This window comes from Pholcus phalangioides, unplaced genomic scaffold (genome assembly GCF_987345545.1).
Source record: "Pholcus phalangioides strain wild (caught in Gottingen) unplaced genomic scaffold, Ppha-v1.0 ptg000010l_1, whole genome shotgun sequence".
NCBI classification, from domain to species: domain Eukaryota; kingdom Metazoa; phylum Arthropoda; class Arachnida; order Araneae; family Pholcidae; genus Pholcus; species Pholcus phalangioides.
Window position 1 is genome coordinate 20,000,001 of NW_028301603.1, and position 16,434 is coordinate 20,016,434.

The 16,434-nt window shown below is 33.6% G+C and overlaps 1 protein-coding gene across 3 annotated transcripts in view; it reads right to left on the reverse strand.

Annotated features, from left to right (window-relative positions):
- The window catches only part of LOC149081073 (uncharacterized), an 18,594-nt gene extending 2,166 nt beyond the window's left edge, over positions 1–16,428 (reverse strand). Inside the window, exons 1-11 of one of the 3 annotated variants that reach the window (XM_089237850.1) lie at positions 16,341–16,428; positions 14,294–14,359; positions 14,132–14,167; positions 12,066–12,083; positions 11,798–11,875; positions 10,082–10,135; positions 9,540–9,632; positions 8,022–8,114; positions 3,402–3,467; positions 2,701–2,823; positions 1,363–1,413 (exon numbers count right to left, since the gene is read on the reverse strand). In XM_089237850.1, the coding sequence (XP_089093976.1) occupies positions 1,363–1,413; positions 2,701–2,823; positions 3,402–3,467; positions 8,022–8,114; positions 9,540–9,632; positions 10,082–10,135; positions 11,798–11,875; positions 12,066–12,083; positions 14,132–14,161 (606 nt within the window). In that variant the 5' untranslated portion in view covers positions 14,162–14,167; positions 14,294–14,359; positions 16,341–16,428. Of the gene's footprint in view, positions 1–310; positions 339–1,362; positions 1,414–2,700; positions 2,824–3,401; positions 3,468–8,021; positions 8,115–9,539; positions 9,633–10,081; positions 10,136–11,797; positions 11,876–12,065; positions 12,084–14,131; positions 14,168–14,293; positions 14,460–16,340 lie in introns of those variants that run through there. The other 2 variants (XM_089237849.1, XM_089237848.1) reach the window with 2 other exon arrangements.
- Positions 16,429–16,434: the final 6 nt, after the last annotated feature.

A 16,434-nucleotide genomic window follows, 5' to 3' on the forward strand; every position in this document is an offset into this window, starting at 1 on the left:
AATTCATCTTGCACCTCACAAAAAATTGTATAAATGATAATTTTTTTAAATATAATAATTTACTAGAATGACTTACTATTTACATTACAAACATGTAAAAAAATAATATGAATGGTGCTATAATTTTGTATTAGTGCTTCCCTTGCAGATTGGACAAACTAAACCAGACAAGCATTCAAGATAAAATTTAAAAACTGTAATAAAAATTGATATGTTGCTATTTAAAGATTTAATCATTTAGGTCTTTCTCAAATCAAGTGTCATTGTCAAAAAAAAAGTTATCCAACACCATTATTCTGAAAATTCTTACCTCCTGAAGGTCCTTCATCAGATGCGATCTGAAAATCAAGAAGCATGGAAGCAGCTATGATAAACAATGCATCTTGCTTAAAAGCATGCATGAATAATAAAAGGCTATTCAATGGATACATAAATTAAAATATCCAGGTATAATTATTTGTTTTAATGTTAAAATCAAATAACACTGCAGATATTAAGATTAATAAATAAAGCTATAAATACGAATGAGATGCAAAAACTAAAAATTCTCTTGAAGCTATATAAGATGTAGCTTTATTGCAGGGAAATTCATATGAGGAATTACAGGGTGAGAAATATTCAAACCAAAGCGTCCTTTGGAGGTTCTATCCCAATGGAATAAATGATGAAAACAGAGTCTGGGATTGTATCTGAGGTGACTGTTAAGCAGGGGTTTCAAACGCATCATTCAAGTGGGATTTTCCCCGGGAAATCATAATTTTGCAGCAAAGGAGGGGTGGCCACATAAGCAAAACAACCATTTATGTTTACCTGAAATACATTTCATTTCTCATTGGGTTTCAACATGGCATGAGTTAACTAATCAAAAAGCCTCATCACATTGTCACTTCCATTTTAGTTTGGCTATAGTTATAAGTAATATCCCCTGACTTATTCAGACAAGCGGTGAGTGGAATGATTCAATGGGTGAAAAAAAAACTTGCCACCACTTCCCAAAAAAAAAAAGTTGTTAAGGTTGCTTTGGACATTACAACTTGGCAGAGAGAAAAGGTATTAATAATAACTCTGCATTTTCTTCGAACACTGCTGCCAATATAAGAATGCAGTAAAACCCCTCTTTTTTGTGGACACCAGTAGGACAAACAAAATTCATCCGTAAAAGAGAGGGTGACTGTTAATCAGGGGTTTTGAATGCACACTTTTTTATTATACTAGGAAAATTATTATTTGGTGGTTAAAGAGGGCATGACTGTCAAGAGGGTTCTACTGCATGTCAAAAGCAGTCAAGGTGTTAAAATATATTGATTATTAAACATAAATTTGAAATTAGCACAAAAAAAACATTTGAATAAATTTGTTTACCTCTTCAAATTGTACTGTGGAGGTCCCATGTTGTGATCCCATTTTTTGTTTCTGTGGAAAGAAAAATTTAGTCAAAATACTATAGGCATAAATTATCTACAATCCATGTATGTAAAATTGATTTTCGATCTGTCTGTGTGTGTTCCTTATTGCCAAGGAATTAAATATTTAAAGCATACTTTTCGCATGATGTATGCATAAATTTTAAGAAATATGAATTTTTCCACAGTTTTGTAAGTTTCATTTATCTGCTTTATAACTGGCACAATGGAAATAATGGAACCCTTTGTAAAGTGGCACATCTTTTTTTCAAGACAATTTTTCTTTATTTTATACAGATGATAGTGAACACCCCCCCCCCAACTCTGAGTATAATAAACCAAGGAAGCTCTATCTTTTTTTTATATAATGTATACTGTATGCATATTCCTATACTACATGAAGGGAGAATAGAAAAGAAATGGAATACTTATTTCAAATACATCTTTCTCCTTATGCTATCAAAATGTGAACAGAAACTGCCTCTACCCACTGTCAGGAGGAATAGAAAACATGTTCCTAGGAAAAGCCAAGTCACCAAGTATCTGGGTCCATCATTGCCAAAATGAGAGGGTTTTAAGGAGGCATGATATCAAACAATTGTTGAAAAACAAAACATCAAGTTAGGCGAGATACCTTGTAAATGCCACTAAGAAGATAAGAACATGATTGCAGCTACAAGGCAAGTTAGATTTTATGAAGCCATCAGTACGAAAATAACTTTTAGTTTTTCCATACAAATACCTTCGTGCAAGATTAACTGCATTTATGGTGGCAATTTTAAGCAGGTTTTTTCCCCCAAAATTCAGTCCAACTAATTAGTATTTATATGTATTTGTACATAAAATTGTACCTTCACTTATACAAATTCTACTTGCAAAGTTATCATCGGTTCCACCTATATCATGTAACTTTGAGCATTGCTCTACACTAAACATACTTAGCACTTGTGTGTTTCAGAAGTAATAAACTTTATATTCAAACAAATGAAGCAAAATTTAAGGATGCAGTAACAATACTGAAAAGACCTACAATGATACAAATATTCAATCATTACTCTTCACTCATAGTTTAAAAATAAACAGCAGCACTAAAATCCTGACACAACACTAGATACACATTCAGACTGTTGGGCACACATACACACTTCCAGCACAACTTACTTAGTAGTAAATTGCTCACAACAATAGACCATAGTTGTGCTTGGCTCAAAATAAAGAAAAATTATAATAATAACAAAAAATAATGGTATTCAAGAATGTATGATAATCTGAAATTCAGGACTAAAAAAAATCTTACTTCAGATGACGTATCTCGAGGAGATAAGAGATTAGGATCTATCACACTGATTTCACTTTGTATTTCTTCAACTTGCTTTTCTAGCATTCCAATGCGGCGCTCATGATCCTCAAGCAATTTATTCTATTAAAAAAAATTTAAATTCCATCATTTAATGTTTCTTAAGTTTTAATTACAAACGACTGCGTGTGTGTAGTAAAATCACTGACTAGATGAGCGAGCAACTTATTTTCTTCTCCTTTCATTTTCTTTCTATTTTATTGGGAAATCAAAGCAAAGAGGGGAGGGCAAAAAAGTAGCCGCACCCATATTGCACCCGGGAGGTAACAAAAATGTCACCGAGTAGCAGGAAAAGTAGCCCCACATTCTTCAACTTTATTGGCACTAGCAGAGCAAACGAGAAGACTTTACTAGATAATGTTATTACACAGAGCGACTTAAGTAGCAGTGAGTAAAACCGCAAGGGAGTAGCTAGTAAACTCGCCCAATGTAACTAAGCCTTAACCCAATAAGAACTTATAAGCTTTTAAAATAGAATACATATGTGTATCCCTTTTTCCTTTTTATCAATAAAAATTGCATGGGTGATAACAATGGAGTTAGAATTATTGAGGAATTTCACATACAGCAATTAACTCAATCACTTTCTTCGAGGAAAAATAACCATATTCTGTACACAAGTATACTTATTTGCAACTTACTTCTTCAGTAGGAGTTACTTTTTTCAAAAAACCCCAGCCACCAACGCTTTTTCCTCCAGTTCTTCCCTAAAAACATAAAAACAAGCACAATAATCAAACTACTCAAATTGTGCGGTGAGGCAAGTCTTGTCACTATAGCACCGTTTGCGTGTGCCAGATTAGGGTTTTAACCCTTCAACGTCCAGCAACATGATGAGTATGTCTGACCCGGGCTTCACATGCAGTCGAGCAACATCTCACTACATCACTGCAGCCAACTGCATAAATACTTATCATTTTTTATAATCCATTATATTATTTTACTATCTCTGCATGTTTGGTGCGATTCAAAAAAAAGAAATAATGAGGCTTTGTATAATCATTAACTATTGAAAAATTTTCATTTATCATATTCCATTGCAAGAGTTTTAATAATACAAAATTTTTCAACATTTTCTTTCACACTCCCTGAATGTTTGCTACTTAACATTCATTTCTGAGAAATGATTAAAAGCACCTTCCTAATCATTTCCCCCAAGAAAGTGATAGCAACACTTTCATTCCCCTAAAGAAAGTGTTGCTGTCAGAGAGTTCAGCCAGCCGATTAAAATTGAAGGGTAATTTTTTTTTTTCAAATATATGAGCTTGGTTTAGACCATTGTGAGGCAGATAAGTTTCATACTGCTGATTAGTAGTAGTCATTGTGAAATCCGATTTTTGGCAGTGATAGAAGAGAAAAAACAGTTTTATCGAAACAAAAGATATAAATTTTAGGTAATATAAGTGATGCTATGTAATATAACATATAGATAGACATTAAAAAACAAAGTTATAAACATAAAAAATTTCAAATTAAGTTAATTAGTTTAAAAGTTAGAATTTTTTTACTAAACATCTGTGAAAATCAGTGATTCCATTTAAATTTCCTCTGACCTACGAGATGGAATTCATTTAAATCTCCTCTTGAAGGGTTAATGTGGGTGGTTTTTGAATATAAACCTGCTTTGAAACTTTTTTCCCTCCATTAGAACTTGCACCCACTCCGATTTGCACCCTCTTCTTTAGTCGATTTTCGGGGTTTCATGTGCCTTTTACATAATCCTTTGTGATTTTTCCCTATTGCCAAGTGAAAGATATCGGCTTTTTCATTTTCTATATAAACTGGGCTTATTTCAATTAATTCTGAATTTCTTAATAAATTGTTCAGAGTTCCAATCAATATCTGCTCAATCACTTCCTTGATCTTTTCTCCAAAACTCAAAAATTTCCCTGATTTTTCCTGACTGAAGAAGGAGGAAATATAATTTAAAAAAACTCAACCTTCCAAATGTTTTCCAAGTTTGTTTCCTTCGCTTCACCGAATTTTATCAAATATATTTGCATGTTTCCCTGACTTTTTCCAAATATGTTACATTTTCTGTGACTTTCCTGGATGCTGGGGGGGGGGGGGGGGGGTTGTATTTCTAGTTTGCAGAACCAACTTAACTATCAAAATGTATGGAATCACAAATGGCACATATAAATGCATACTTATATTCACTACACTGCTTGAAAAAAAACTGGAAAAACAATCCATGAGGATCTTATTGCATCAATTTATCCATTTTTGTCAACAAAGGGGGGGGGGGAAGTGCAGCTACTAAGCAAGATTACATACAGCCAGGAAAAACATTGCTCATGAACGACTAATACCTCTCGCTATGCCAACAGATACATTGGAATCTTAATAGCTCAACAACTTGAGGAGAACAAAAAACATGTCCACTCAAGCCAATATCAAGTTAGCAAGATTCTATTTGGTCCCACTTTAAACAATTTTTAAAGATTGTTAATGCACATACACGTGCCTACATACAGGGTGATTCTATATTCATGGGACCAACTTTAAGAGCAGTAATACAAAACACCTAAACAAAACTTTTTGGTCATAGAATGTGTGGACGAAGCGTAATAGCAAAGGTGACAGAAGTTTCTTTCAGAGAGTGCAGAATAGGACATCACCAGTAGCGAATACCATATTTTCCCCCGTATTTAGTGTTATATGTGATGCCAACCATCCAAAGGTACAGAGGATGTTGATATTTTAGGCCTCCTCATGGGTAAAACAAAATCCACCACAAGTCATTTTAGTGCTTGTCACTGTTTGCCGCAACATGACCTTGATGGTCCTCGCTCCAATAGAAACTCAATAAAAGGATGTATGTGGGTTCTAGCATAATGCAGTATTATGCCAATTTTTAAGTGAAATACAGAATTATTCAAACACTGCATTTCTGCTGCAATGAATTGAATACGGTGCGCCTATTACATGGCACCCACCTCCAACAATTCCCCCCCCCCCCTCCCCCGTCAGTAAAACATTACATAGTGAGTCTAACCACCATCTGACACAGCAGTAGTGAACTTTAATATCTTTGCATGATTATAGACTGAACACAACATATTTTTAGCATGTTATTTAAGTGTATTAATTAGTGGTGAAAGCATTAATTAGTGAAGTGGCATACATTGATATTGCTAGTTGGTGCAAAGTACCGAGCATTCGGAAATGAAATGGAAGCTCTTGTCTTCCTCATCATGGTTTTTCTGAATTCCAGAGATAATAATCAATCAATGGCAAAATAGTTCACTTAAAAAGCAACCATTTGAATAATTTGGGATACAGTAATTCCTTTTTATTTAGCTATTGATGCGATTGATGAAATTATTGCGATGTGTCTAGTGTCTTGACTAGCCAATGATTATCTATTTTTTTTTTAGTGCAAGGTTGGCCCACAACATGTGTGGTCAAGTATTTCAGAGGAATAGCAAATAAATACACCAAACTTTCGTTTCTTTTTTAATACCCCCACCTACGCACAAATCAGTTGCGACCACAGATTTCTATCACACAACATTCATAGAAAATTATTTTTCTGACTAGTAGTTTCCTTTCTTGTCTCGTAAATCATCACAGCTTGTTTTTTTCTCTACATCATACAGGCCCATAGACGGTACAGAGATGGGAGGAAAGGAGTGGCGATTAACTATTCACGAAAAGTTGTATTATTGGCGCAGGGGACAGAGCGAATATAGCCATCTCCCCTACAGATGTCACCATCCACACCCTCAGTGAACCATATTTTCCCTGTTGGAGGAGCATGTATCAGCTCATAAACGAGAGTCCAGCAAATCACTCAAGGACAGCACGTGAAATGCAAGGAGTGAAAACAAAATACTTTAGCCCAACTGTGCGCAGCCATCCTTTGTCAAGAGCACTGGCAGAGAAAGGTTTTTCTAAAAGATTCTTTGTTACACTGCTCTGGGAAGCTACAGATAAGCGCTGGTTAGGGCAAGGGGTGTCGCGAGTGGAAAAAGTTTGAGAACCCCTAGTTTAGCCAGGAGCGCCAGAAGTGTTTCGACTCGTCTTGAACTTCAAGTATTGAATTTTGATTTGTGAACCAATTCTGTGAGTGCCCGAACCCATTCTACAGATTTCCATGGGCGTTCAAGCACCTACAGCAACTCTGGCTCCAAGGCCATTTGAATTATGTGGTGACACACTCCTCCTCCCCCCCCCCATAAGTAAGACAGGATGTGGAAGCGGTCTACAGAGATCTTAGAGAGGTTTGAGGAGTCTACTAGAGGACTTATCTATAGTCCCCTATGGCAAACAGTTGATGAGATAAAGGCTGAATTAGGATTTCAGAACACCCTGTGTATTAAGCGTTTAATGTGCTACCTATCCACAGATTTTTTTTTATACTTTTTTCATTTAAGTAATGATAAGCGCATTATTTGAATTATCTGTAGTATAAATTGTCTCATTTGGCATAGTAGAACACACTCCAGCACTCTCTGAAGTGAGTCTAAATAACGTGCCCATTTTAGATATTCCAGTTGTTTTAGTAAGAGCTGTATATATACCGAGATTCAAAATTTAATTTTTTTTTTTACATGGTATTGATTGTCTTTCATCTTCCAATTGTTACCCTTTCTCTTTTAAGCCCAACACAAAAAATTACATGTTTCTAAGTGTAATATTCCCAGAGATATTGCTGATTGAAGGATAAGGGTAACATCTCAGAATTTATGAAAATTTTAATAAACTGCAACTGCAAAATAATTTTTCAAATTTTATCTTGAGTTTGTCCCTTAGTATAATATGCTATTCCATGGACAGCTAAAAGGACTAACAAATCGGTTATTGAAGAAGTTAAGGTTGACTATTCTCTAGAAGCAACAGTCATTAAACAGAAACTCTCTTACTTTGGCCATGTAATGTGCACTAGAAAAAGGCTCACTAGAAAAAATGGTAATGCTTGGAAGAATGGAGGTAGCAAAAGGGAGAGGCAGACCAAGCACCAGGTGGATAGAAGAGGTGTTTGCAAAGCACTAGAATGAAGCTAGCACAACTGAGACATGCTGTGAATGACAGACCAGCTTGGAGAGCCATGATCTATAGAGTCACCAAGAGTTGAAATCGACTCGATGGTTCCTAACAACAACATAATATGCTATTCTCACTTCCTCGTTTTTAGCAATTTTTTTCCGTCAAATATCTCAGCTAATATTCCACTTAGGAAGATTAATTTTTTTTATGGGCTCCAAAGAGACAGGGTAACAACTTTCTGATAGAAAATTAATGCACTTATTACTCACAAAAATTCCCTTTTTCTTTAATCTTTCTCTTTCTTCTGCTGCTCTTTCTTTTTCCTGATCATCCAGCCATTGTGAATAATGTCTTGCTTGTACCTAATAATCAAAAGATAGTTTTTAATCAAAAAATATAGAAATCAGAAACTAGTTACACATAGTGACGGCCAACAAAGCATATATCATAAGTGCCAATGCTTCCAATTTACCCTGAAGCTTCCGATTTTCCATTTTCAGTCTTATTAAAATCTTCCGGTCGGAAATTGGATTCTTCTAATTTTTCATATGTTTATAGGAAAAAACCCTAAAATTCCTGAAACTATGCTTTGAATGAACAAAAAATCCCTAAAGAAAATACTGTTTCCAGGCTAACCACGTTTTCTCTGGAAAAATATGAAAAAATTAGGATTTCAAGTATGTGGAAAGGAACAGTTAAAACTTCAAGTTGGCTTCGTTGAAAATATGAAAAAAACAGGTCATTTTCATTTTAAAAAATCAGGCAAAAAAATATGGTAATTTCCCGGGAAAACTGGTCATATAGTCATCCTATTCAATCCCAATAAATCTCTAGGTTCTCCTTTTATTAGTAAGAAAAGTCTTTTTTGGTGTAAAATATTTCATCATGTGATAAACTACAAATTTTTCTAGTCTGGGAATTGGCACCTATGGTATACATTTATATCAGTGGTTCACATGGGTAGTATGCATACCTCCACAGTATGTAACGAGCCACTCAGGAGTACTTACATGAAGGATAACAAGTAATAGCAGAAAATTAATGGTTAAGTACAGATGAGAAACTGCAATGTTCCAAATGCCAAAAATTAGAGATTTGCACCGTAGCAGACAACAACATATTCTTTGTTTGTTTCACTGAAGAATAGGCCCTATATAGCCTGAAACAGCTGTTGTCAAAACTTTAATTAATTTTTTGGGTTTAAGCATTGGAGTTTCTCATCGTAATTTATCAACCTGATAGTTGTCTTTTCCAAGCAGAATGTTGCAAGAGATATGGTGCTTGCGAGCATGGGGGGGTCACTGACCGGAATTGTCAGAGAAAACTCTGCCTCGTTAGAGGTAATAAAAGTTGCACACACACTGATTGTATGGCTGGAAGTGGTTCCATCCACTTAATGTACTCTTAATGTACCATCTGTGATGTGCTCAAAGAGGTTTTTTTACAAAAAAAATTTTTAATTTATGATACAGTATAAAAGGTGGAATATGCAAGTCACATGCATTTTAGATGGGTTTCACACTGGATCGATACTACAGCGATACTATCTATGTCAATGTCACAGTTTATCGGTTGTGGTATTGGTCCAATGTGAACCTAGCCTCCAGGGGAGCAAAGACATGGAAGATTGGAGAACCACTGATCTGGATGATTAAGATTTTAATTATATAGCAAATAAAATTTCACATAAGTCTGAGGAAATTCTGAATGAAGGTAAAGTAACAGTTGTTTCGAGCATGAAAAAATCAGAGTTGAAAATTAAAATAATAAATAGATGTGTCACCCACTTCTTCATCATTTTCAAAATCAGCAATATATTCGTCCATCCTTGCATGTTCTTCCAAATCGGCGCTGTTCAGCTTGAACTCACGATTTGGTGTCTGCAGAATTTACCAAACTTTCTTTTAGTTTGGCATAAAACATACAGATTATCATGCTCATATTTGATAACTATAATTACTTTTATGAATATTATATTTACAGAGAAACAATCCATCCTGCTAGCTAAAATTCAAAAAAAAAAATTATTTTACTAATTTTTTTCACCTTAGTCACTAAAGGAACAAAAGGTTAGTGAAATCAATATATACAGTTTAAGGTCAATCTGAAACGGCTTAAAGACTAGAAAGACTGAATTTGAACCTTGCACCAGCAAACTGACAATTAGTGAACTAGACACATGGGTGATGATCATTCCACCTGGGATGAAAATTATCAATAGACCTATTTCATAAAGTTATACTGTTTCTGAACGTCTAACTCATACATCAAATTAATAAATTTATAAAGAAAATAAAGAAAAAATTATGAAAATTGACATATCTCTTACTATGTGTTGGATAGTGTCTTTGCTGCTAAAATGTTCAGTCGGGAGGCCACGTTGCTAAAGAATATATATTTCATAATGCGATATTGAAGCATTTCAAGAAATTACACTGAAGTTGTACAAATATACATAGGATATGCTTAATACAATAAAAGCCTGTTACTATGAGTATGGCTTATAACGAGAATGTCGCTATAACAAATGTTTTGCAAGTGATTGTCAAATAGCTAATGTTGAAGATACAAAAAATGTTTGACTATAGTAAATTGAAAATTACAAAGCATTCACTATAGTGTCGAAAAAAAGTCTAAAAAATTCCTGTTTTTCCTTCTTTCTCTCTCTTCAAGAATTAAACTAGATGACTCTTATCATAGCACATGCTCCTCGTAAAAATTACTCGGAGGCACTTCTAATAAAGAATAGACACCAAAAAAGTCAAATTTTTAACCCCCCCCCCCCCCCTCCTGCATTTGGGCTTCCCCACTTCACATGTGGGATATGTGATTATTTTGTTTGACTTTTATCTTTCCCAATGACTAAGAGTCCATGGGATCAGAACTTAGTTTAAAGTCGTTTCGGAGTAGCTGAAAAAAGTTCGATTAAAAAAATTCTTATTAGCAGAAAATTGTTGAAGAGTTCAAGAAGCCAAGAAAATGAGCAGTGATATAAGAATAAAGAATTTAGTCAACTAAATAGCTTTGATTATCAAAATTCTATGCAAAAATTTCTTAGAGAATCAACAGCAGTGAGACAAAAAATCATTTTTATGATTAGAGTTCTGTTCATTGCTTAATATCAGAACAAAATGATCTGAAAGATGTTTTAATAAGGATAAGGCAGCAATTTTCTAAAATTTTATAATTTGACAAAGCAAAAAATTTATATTGGGTTATAATGAGAAGTCTGTTATAACAATTTTCCTCGTGATTGTGAACGATGGTTATTATGAATTTCTACTGTATATATTTGTATAATCAAGATATAGTCAAACATTTCTGTTCACATTTAAATGACAAACATGAGTTGATCCCCCCTCCCCAAAAAAAAAGAAAAATGGTGGATGTGGCCAAAATTTTCAAAATATAAACAAATCACATAAAAAGTTATTAACACACTTGGAATAATTTTACAGCAGACCAAAGACGTTACTCCCAAATATCATTGATGGTTATCCCAATTTTAATTTTTCAATGCACATTTTTTCAACGCCTGCATTGTACAATTGTTGAACTATGACTAGCTATGATAATTGAAGGGTACTTCCTGTCCAATTTTTTTTTTTCATTCAATCATGAGAGAAAAAAAGTTTACTAGCAAAGAAGTACCCAGGTTCAAGCTCCATTTTACATGTTTTCTAACAGGCAAGGCATTTAGCCCCTTGCTGGTCCAGGTCAAAAAAAAGTGTGACTCATGAACCCAGACAAACAAGGCATTCAGTTCTACCTGTCATGGAATCCGTGGACAAGAGGTGTATTACATGGTTGGGGGAAAGCACACTATAATAATCCAGGATGGCAAATTTATGAATTGGTTGACAAAAAAATTAAACTGGAATGACAGGAGGTTGGAAAAATTTGCAACTTATGTATGAGTGGGACGTCATTGGGAATGAATTTGACCAGTAATTTTGCATTGAAAAGATTTTAACTGTAATTGGCAAATTTATAAATGAAATGAATAAAAAACATTATTATCATGAATTTAAAGTAAAACACTTACCCAAGCATCGCACACAAGTGATGATGAATGGACGATTTTGTTAACAAATGGTATGGCTATTCGTTCAATTTCCATAGGCTAATGTTAAAAAATCATTTTAAGAGAAATATTGATTGTGCAGAAAATAATAATTGAGAGCAACATGTGTGAGAGAGTTAAAAAATATAGATCTAAACTATTCATGTACTAAAGAATATAAAACATGAATAATCACGAATCATATTATGAGTAATTATAATATAGTATATTCATAAGAGAAAAAACTTACTTCTTCATTGTCGTAATCCTAGATATTCCAGATAAAATGAAAAAAAACAAAGAAATGAGAAAAAATTAAAAAGTCTGTGATAAAAATGTGTATATGTCACGATGTGATAAATATGGCGATATTATGCATAATATCTGATTTATCAGATTTTCTTTAACATACACAATATGAAATTTGTATACCGTATTGAAACTATTAGTACTGTATATACCCGTGAATAAGCCAAGTTTTTTTGTTCAGAAAATCTTTCATATATTGGAAATGTCTGCATATACAAGCGTCAACTTTTGAGGGAAAAAATTCAACCGGAGAGTTTTATCACCCCTCCCTCTATAGCAAAGTGTACTAATTCTGGTCAAAATGAAGCCACATTTCAGCATCATGGGAGAGCCCCCTCAGCTTAACAGTATACAGAGACTACTTCTATTTAACTGAACATGCACCTCATACACATTCCTCTACAGAATTTTTAACGAATCAGCACATACCGGAATGTGTGTTCTGAGTGTATGCTTGACCATAACCTATTTATGTTGTCAAGTTGTGCTTGTTTCGTGTTCATACTTCCATTTTCTGAAGTAAAGATGTAAATGCTTGAATTTTCATGTTTTGTCAGTATCGTGTTGTAGGCCTGCCTGCTCTATGTGGACTTTTTTAAATGGGAAACTGGCTCACATTCATGCCTAGTACACTGAGACTGCAAATTTGCATAATGTTTATGTTGGTTGCTATGCAAGGTCATCTAAGACTCCCCATGCACCAAGAGGACCACGGGCAGAGTCCAGGTAAGCCCCTCCATTAAGACAGTCTTATGTCAAAGGGGTTTCCAAAAACAAAATATATCAATCCATGCAACACAATAATTACAACACTTAAGGACCCGAAAACAGTAGTCATCCCTTATATCCGGTTCCAGCAGACGGAACATTTTTTACACCTACCTGCCCACATTGTAGAAATTGATTCAATAGAAAATGCTTTAATGCTGTCTTGTAAAATGTAGAGCGAGTAAATATGTGGGAGGAGGAAAAAAATATTTGTAAGGTTTTGACCAGTTTTTCATTGCAAAAAAACTTCTATATCTTAGAAATATAAATTTTTTTCTACAAAATTTTTCTAATTCTTCAGGATAAGCTTATACACAGGTTTCTAATTTTCTATCGTTTCAGTGGCCTTCAAGTTGTGGGGTCAGCTTGTACATATGGTACATACAGTGAAAAAATGTGAGTATATTTTTATCAGCTTTTACCATATGAATTAACTGGTATAATCAAGATGTCTGGCAAACACAATAAGTGACACACAGAGCCTAAATATAGCTTGAGGAGGGAGCGGCTTGGGCAAAACAGACATTATAAGACCTCCACAACCAGGGACTAGGTTGGTGAGTCAGCAAACTGAATTACAATGCAACCTTGATACAACAATACTCGGCAGACCAAGGAAAAATATTGTTATAAAAGGATTATCATTTTTGGCTTTTTCTTGAGAGGCAACAGTTTAATATTAGAGTACAGACATTTCCAAAAAGACTTCAAAAATATCATTGCACAGGGATTTATAATTATATAGAGTGTTGTTGTATCAAGGTCCCACTGTAATTTCAATTTGGGGGCTGCTGAAATTAGAGGGGACCCCACTTGTCTGAGCAGAAATCGTGCTCAAATGGCACAAGCATAATTTAATGACATGCAAGAATGACATGCATATATTTTTTTGGTGATGATATATCGTATGGGAAAGGAAAACGTTGGCGAGCACTGAAGTGTGCAAGCTCACTTGTTTTATAAAGTAAGAATATCTCTGTTAGATAGGACTAAGTATCCTATACTTGTGTGTAGTGTAGCAAAAGTACTGCAAATTAATAGTGTTATCCTAATATTGACAAAAATGGACATAGTGCCCTTTATTCCTCTGGCACAAACATATATTTTTCATAACAAAAATAATAAATCAAGAAATAGTAAAATGAAAAAAAAACAGTGTTAACATTTGAAGTTCAACATTTTCATTGATTTTCTTGTTAAAATAATATATATATAAATGTAGAAAATATAACTACCTACCTGGAAGCTACCAGTTGATCCCTTACTCATTGCACCCTAATGAAAGAACAAAAATACTTGTATATTTCAATAAAAATTTCAATCAATTTCTTTTTAAATAATATGTTCACGCTATTGGAAGTTATGCGTATTCTAAAAAATTCAATGAGAAAATATAATTACCTGCACAGGATACCTTTCAAGAGAAAGTTGTTTTATGTCTTCATCTGAACCAGAATTTTGAGAACGCTGAATGGTTTGGCAGGGAGAAGAGAAAATTAGATGCATTACAAAAGGTTGGTACACAATTCATACAAAAACAGATTTTTCATGTATATCTCTTTTCTTTTATTCTACAGACAAATATTTATACAAATACAAGCCACAACAAACAAAATGCCCGACGAGGTGGCTGAAAAAAAGAAGCACATAACAAATATGGATGTCATATATTTCTAAAATACAGCAACCCGATTAAAAAAGTGCAATCATAAAAACTATACATTACATGATAAAATATAATACACTGCCCACATAAAAAATATATTTATGTCTGTCTTATTTATTAGTGAGTACTCTCTAAATTTTTCGTGTCTATTCTAATAGCAGTAGGACTCTGTTAATATGAACCAGCCTAACTCGGATAACCGAAACCTCTGATAGAACAAATCTACCATACGATAGATACAATAGGAATCCTCAACCTTTCTGACATTGCAGGCCATAAAAATAATTCCATGAAACCCAAGAGCAACAAATCATAATGCTGTATCTAGATTCTCAGAGCAGAGTCTTAGCAAGAGGGCCCAATGAAGCCTTATATCATTGAAGAATTGTGTTTGTGAGATTATTTTTTTAATATGAATTTTCACTAATTCAAATTACTTGTATTTTTTCCACTAATTAAATTTTCATAAGCACTGAGAAATTTCTTCTGTAACAATGTAGGCCTTTTTGTTGGCGAGCCACTTAAAAAACTTTAAGAGCTATGAGTTGAACCCCCCTTTCCCACCATTAAATGAAAGAAATGAAAGCATAAATGTGGTAAAAATTACATTTACACAAAAGTTATTCCTAATAACTGTAGAATGCTCATGAAAAATTGCTAAGATTATTTTACATACATAAAATGTTTGAAAAATAATTTTTTTCTTTGCCTCCTGACATGGATGATATAACAAGGGTTTGCTGCACTTTCAAATGCATTTGAAAGCAATAAGAAACTGTTAATATTTTTTTAGGTGTTTTCAATAAAAAAACTAGTGAATACCTCTTAGAGGTTGCAACAAATTCAATAGTTTTTCATGGTGATTTTGAAAATATGCATGCTATATAAAAAGTAATATTTATTTCAAGAAATGTATTGATAATACAAATCTTTTTAAGCGGTGAATAAATACAAAAATAGGAAAAAAGTTGAAAGGGAATATTAATTATTTAGAAAGTAAGAATAAAATACATTGTGCCAAATTATTATTTCAAGGCAGCGTATTCGAGAAAAAAAATGAATCCTTTTCCTTTATTTTAATCCTTTATTTGGCTATGTTGCTCTCATGAGTTTATAATTTTTGAATAGAGACATCGTGCATTCTGAGCTCGTTTAAAGCATTGATGCTTCTAAGCTACTCCTAAACATTTGATTTTAACTTGTGAGCTGTTCATGTTCATGAAATATCTATAATTACCAGCAGAATGTCTCGAAGATGCATGTCTCCTATTTCTAGACAAGCCAAGCAAGAACGATTGTGGAAGAGATATATTACTGTACATAAACGCAATATGCGTAAAATATTGCGGTCTCAATATTCCATTATACCATGTTTGGGGAGGGGAATCATATTGCTGTGCATTCATTAACAGTAATAAAAAAGTATGTTGGCAAACAATAAATGACATTTTTAAACCACTAAATATAAATACAGTACCTGGAATGCAACATCCCGTAATTTTTTTTCCATTAACATTTTTTTTCATTCAAGTTACACATCATTTGATTAATATATAACCCCTCAAAATTTTTCTCCTCTAGATATTTCAATGCTTGCCAATTAGAATTAAAGCGTCAAAGGTTATCGATTGCAAACTAATTAAAATTGTGTTTTCTCTGAATTATTTATCTGTCTTGAAAAACTATATTATATAATACAGTTTATGTGATTTAGTAACAGATTTATATACTATATCACAGTAAAGTATTTTTTAAATGAACACTGATCAAACTGAAACCTACCAATTGAAGATGATTTCTGTTTCAAGCTACTATAAAGAAGCTGGTCCCCTGTGTGTTGACATTTTTAAGAACATATAAATAAATGTGTAACTAA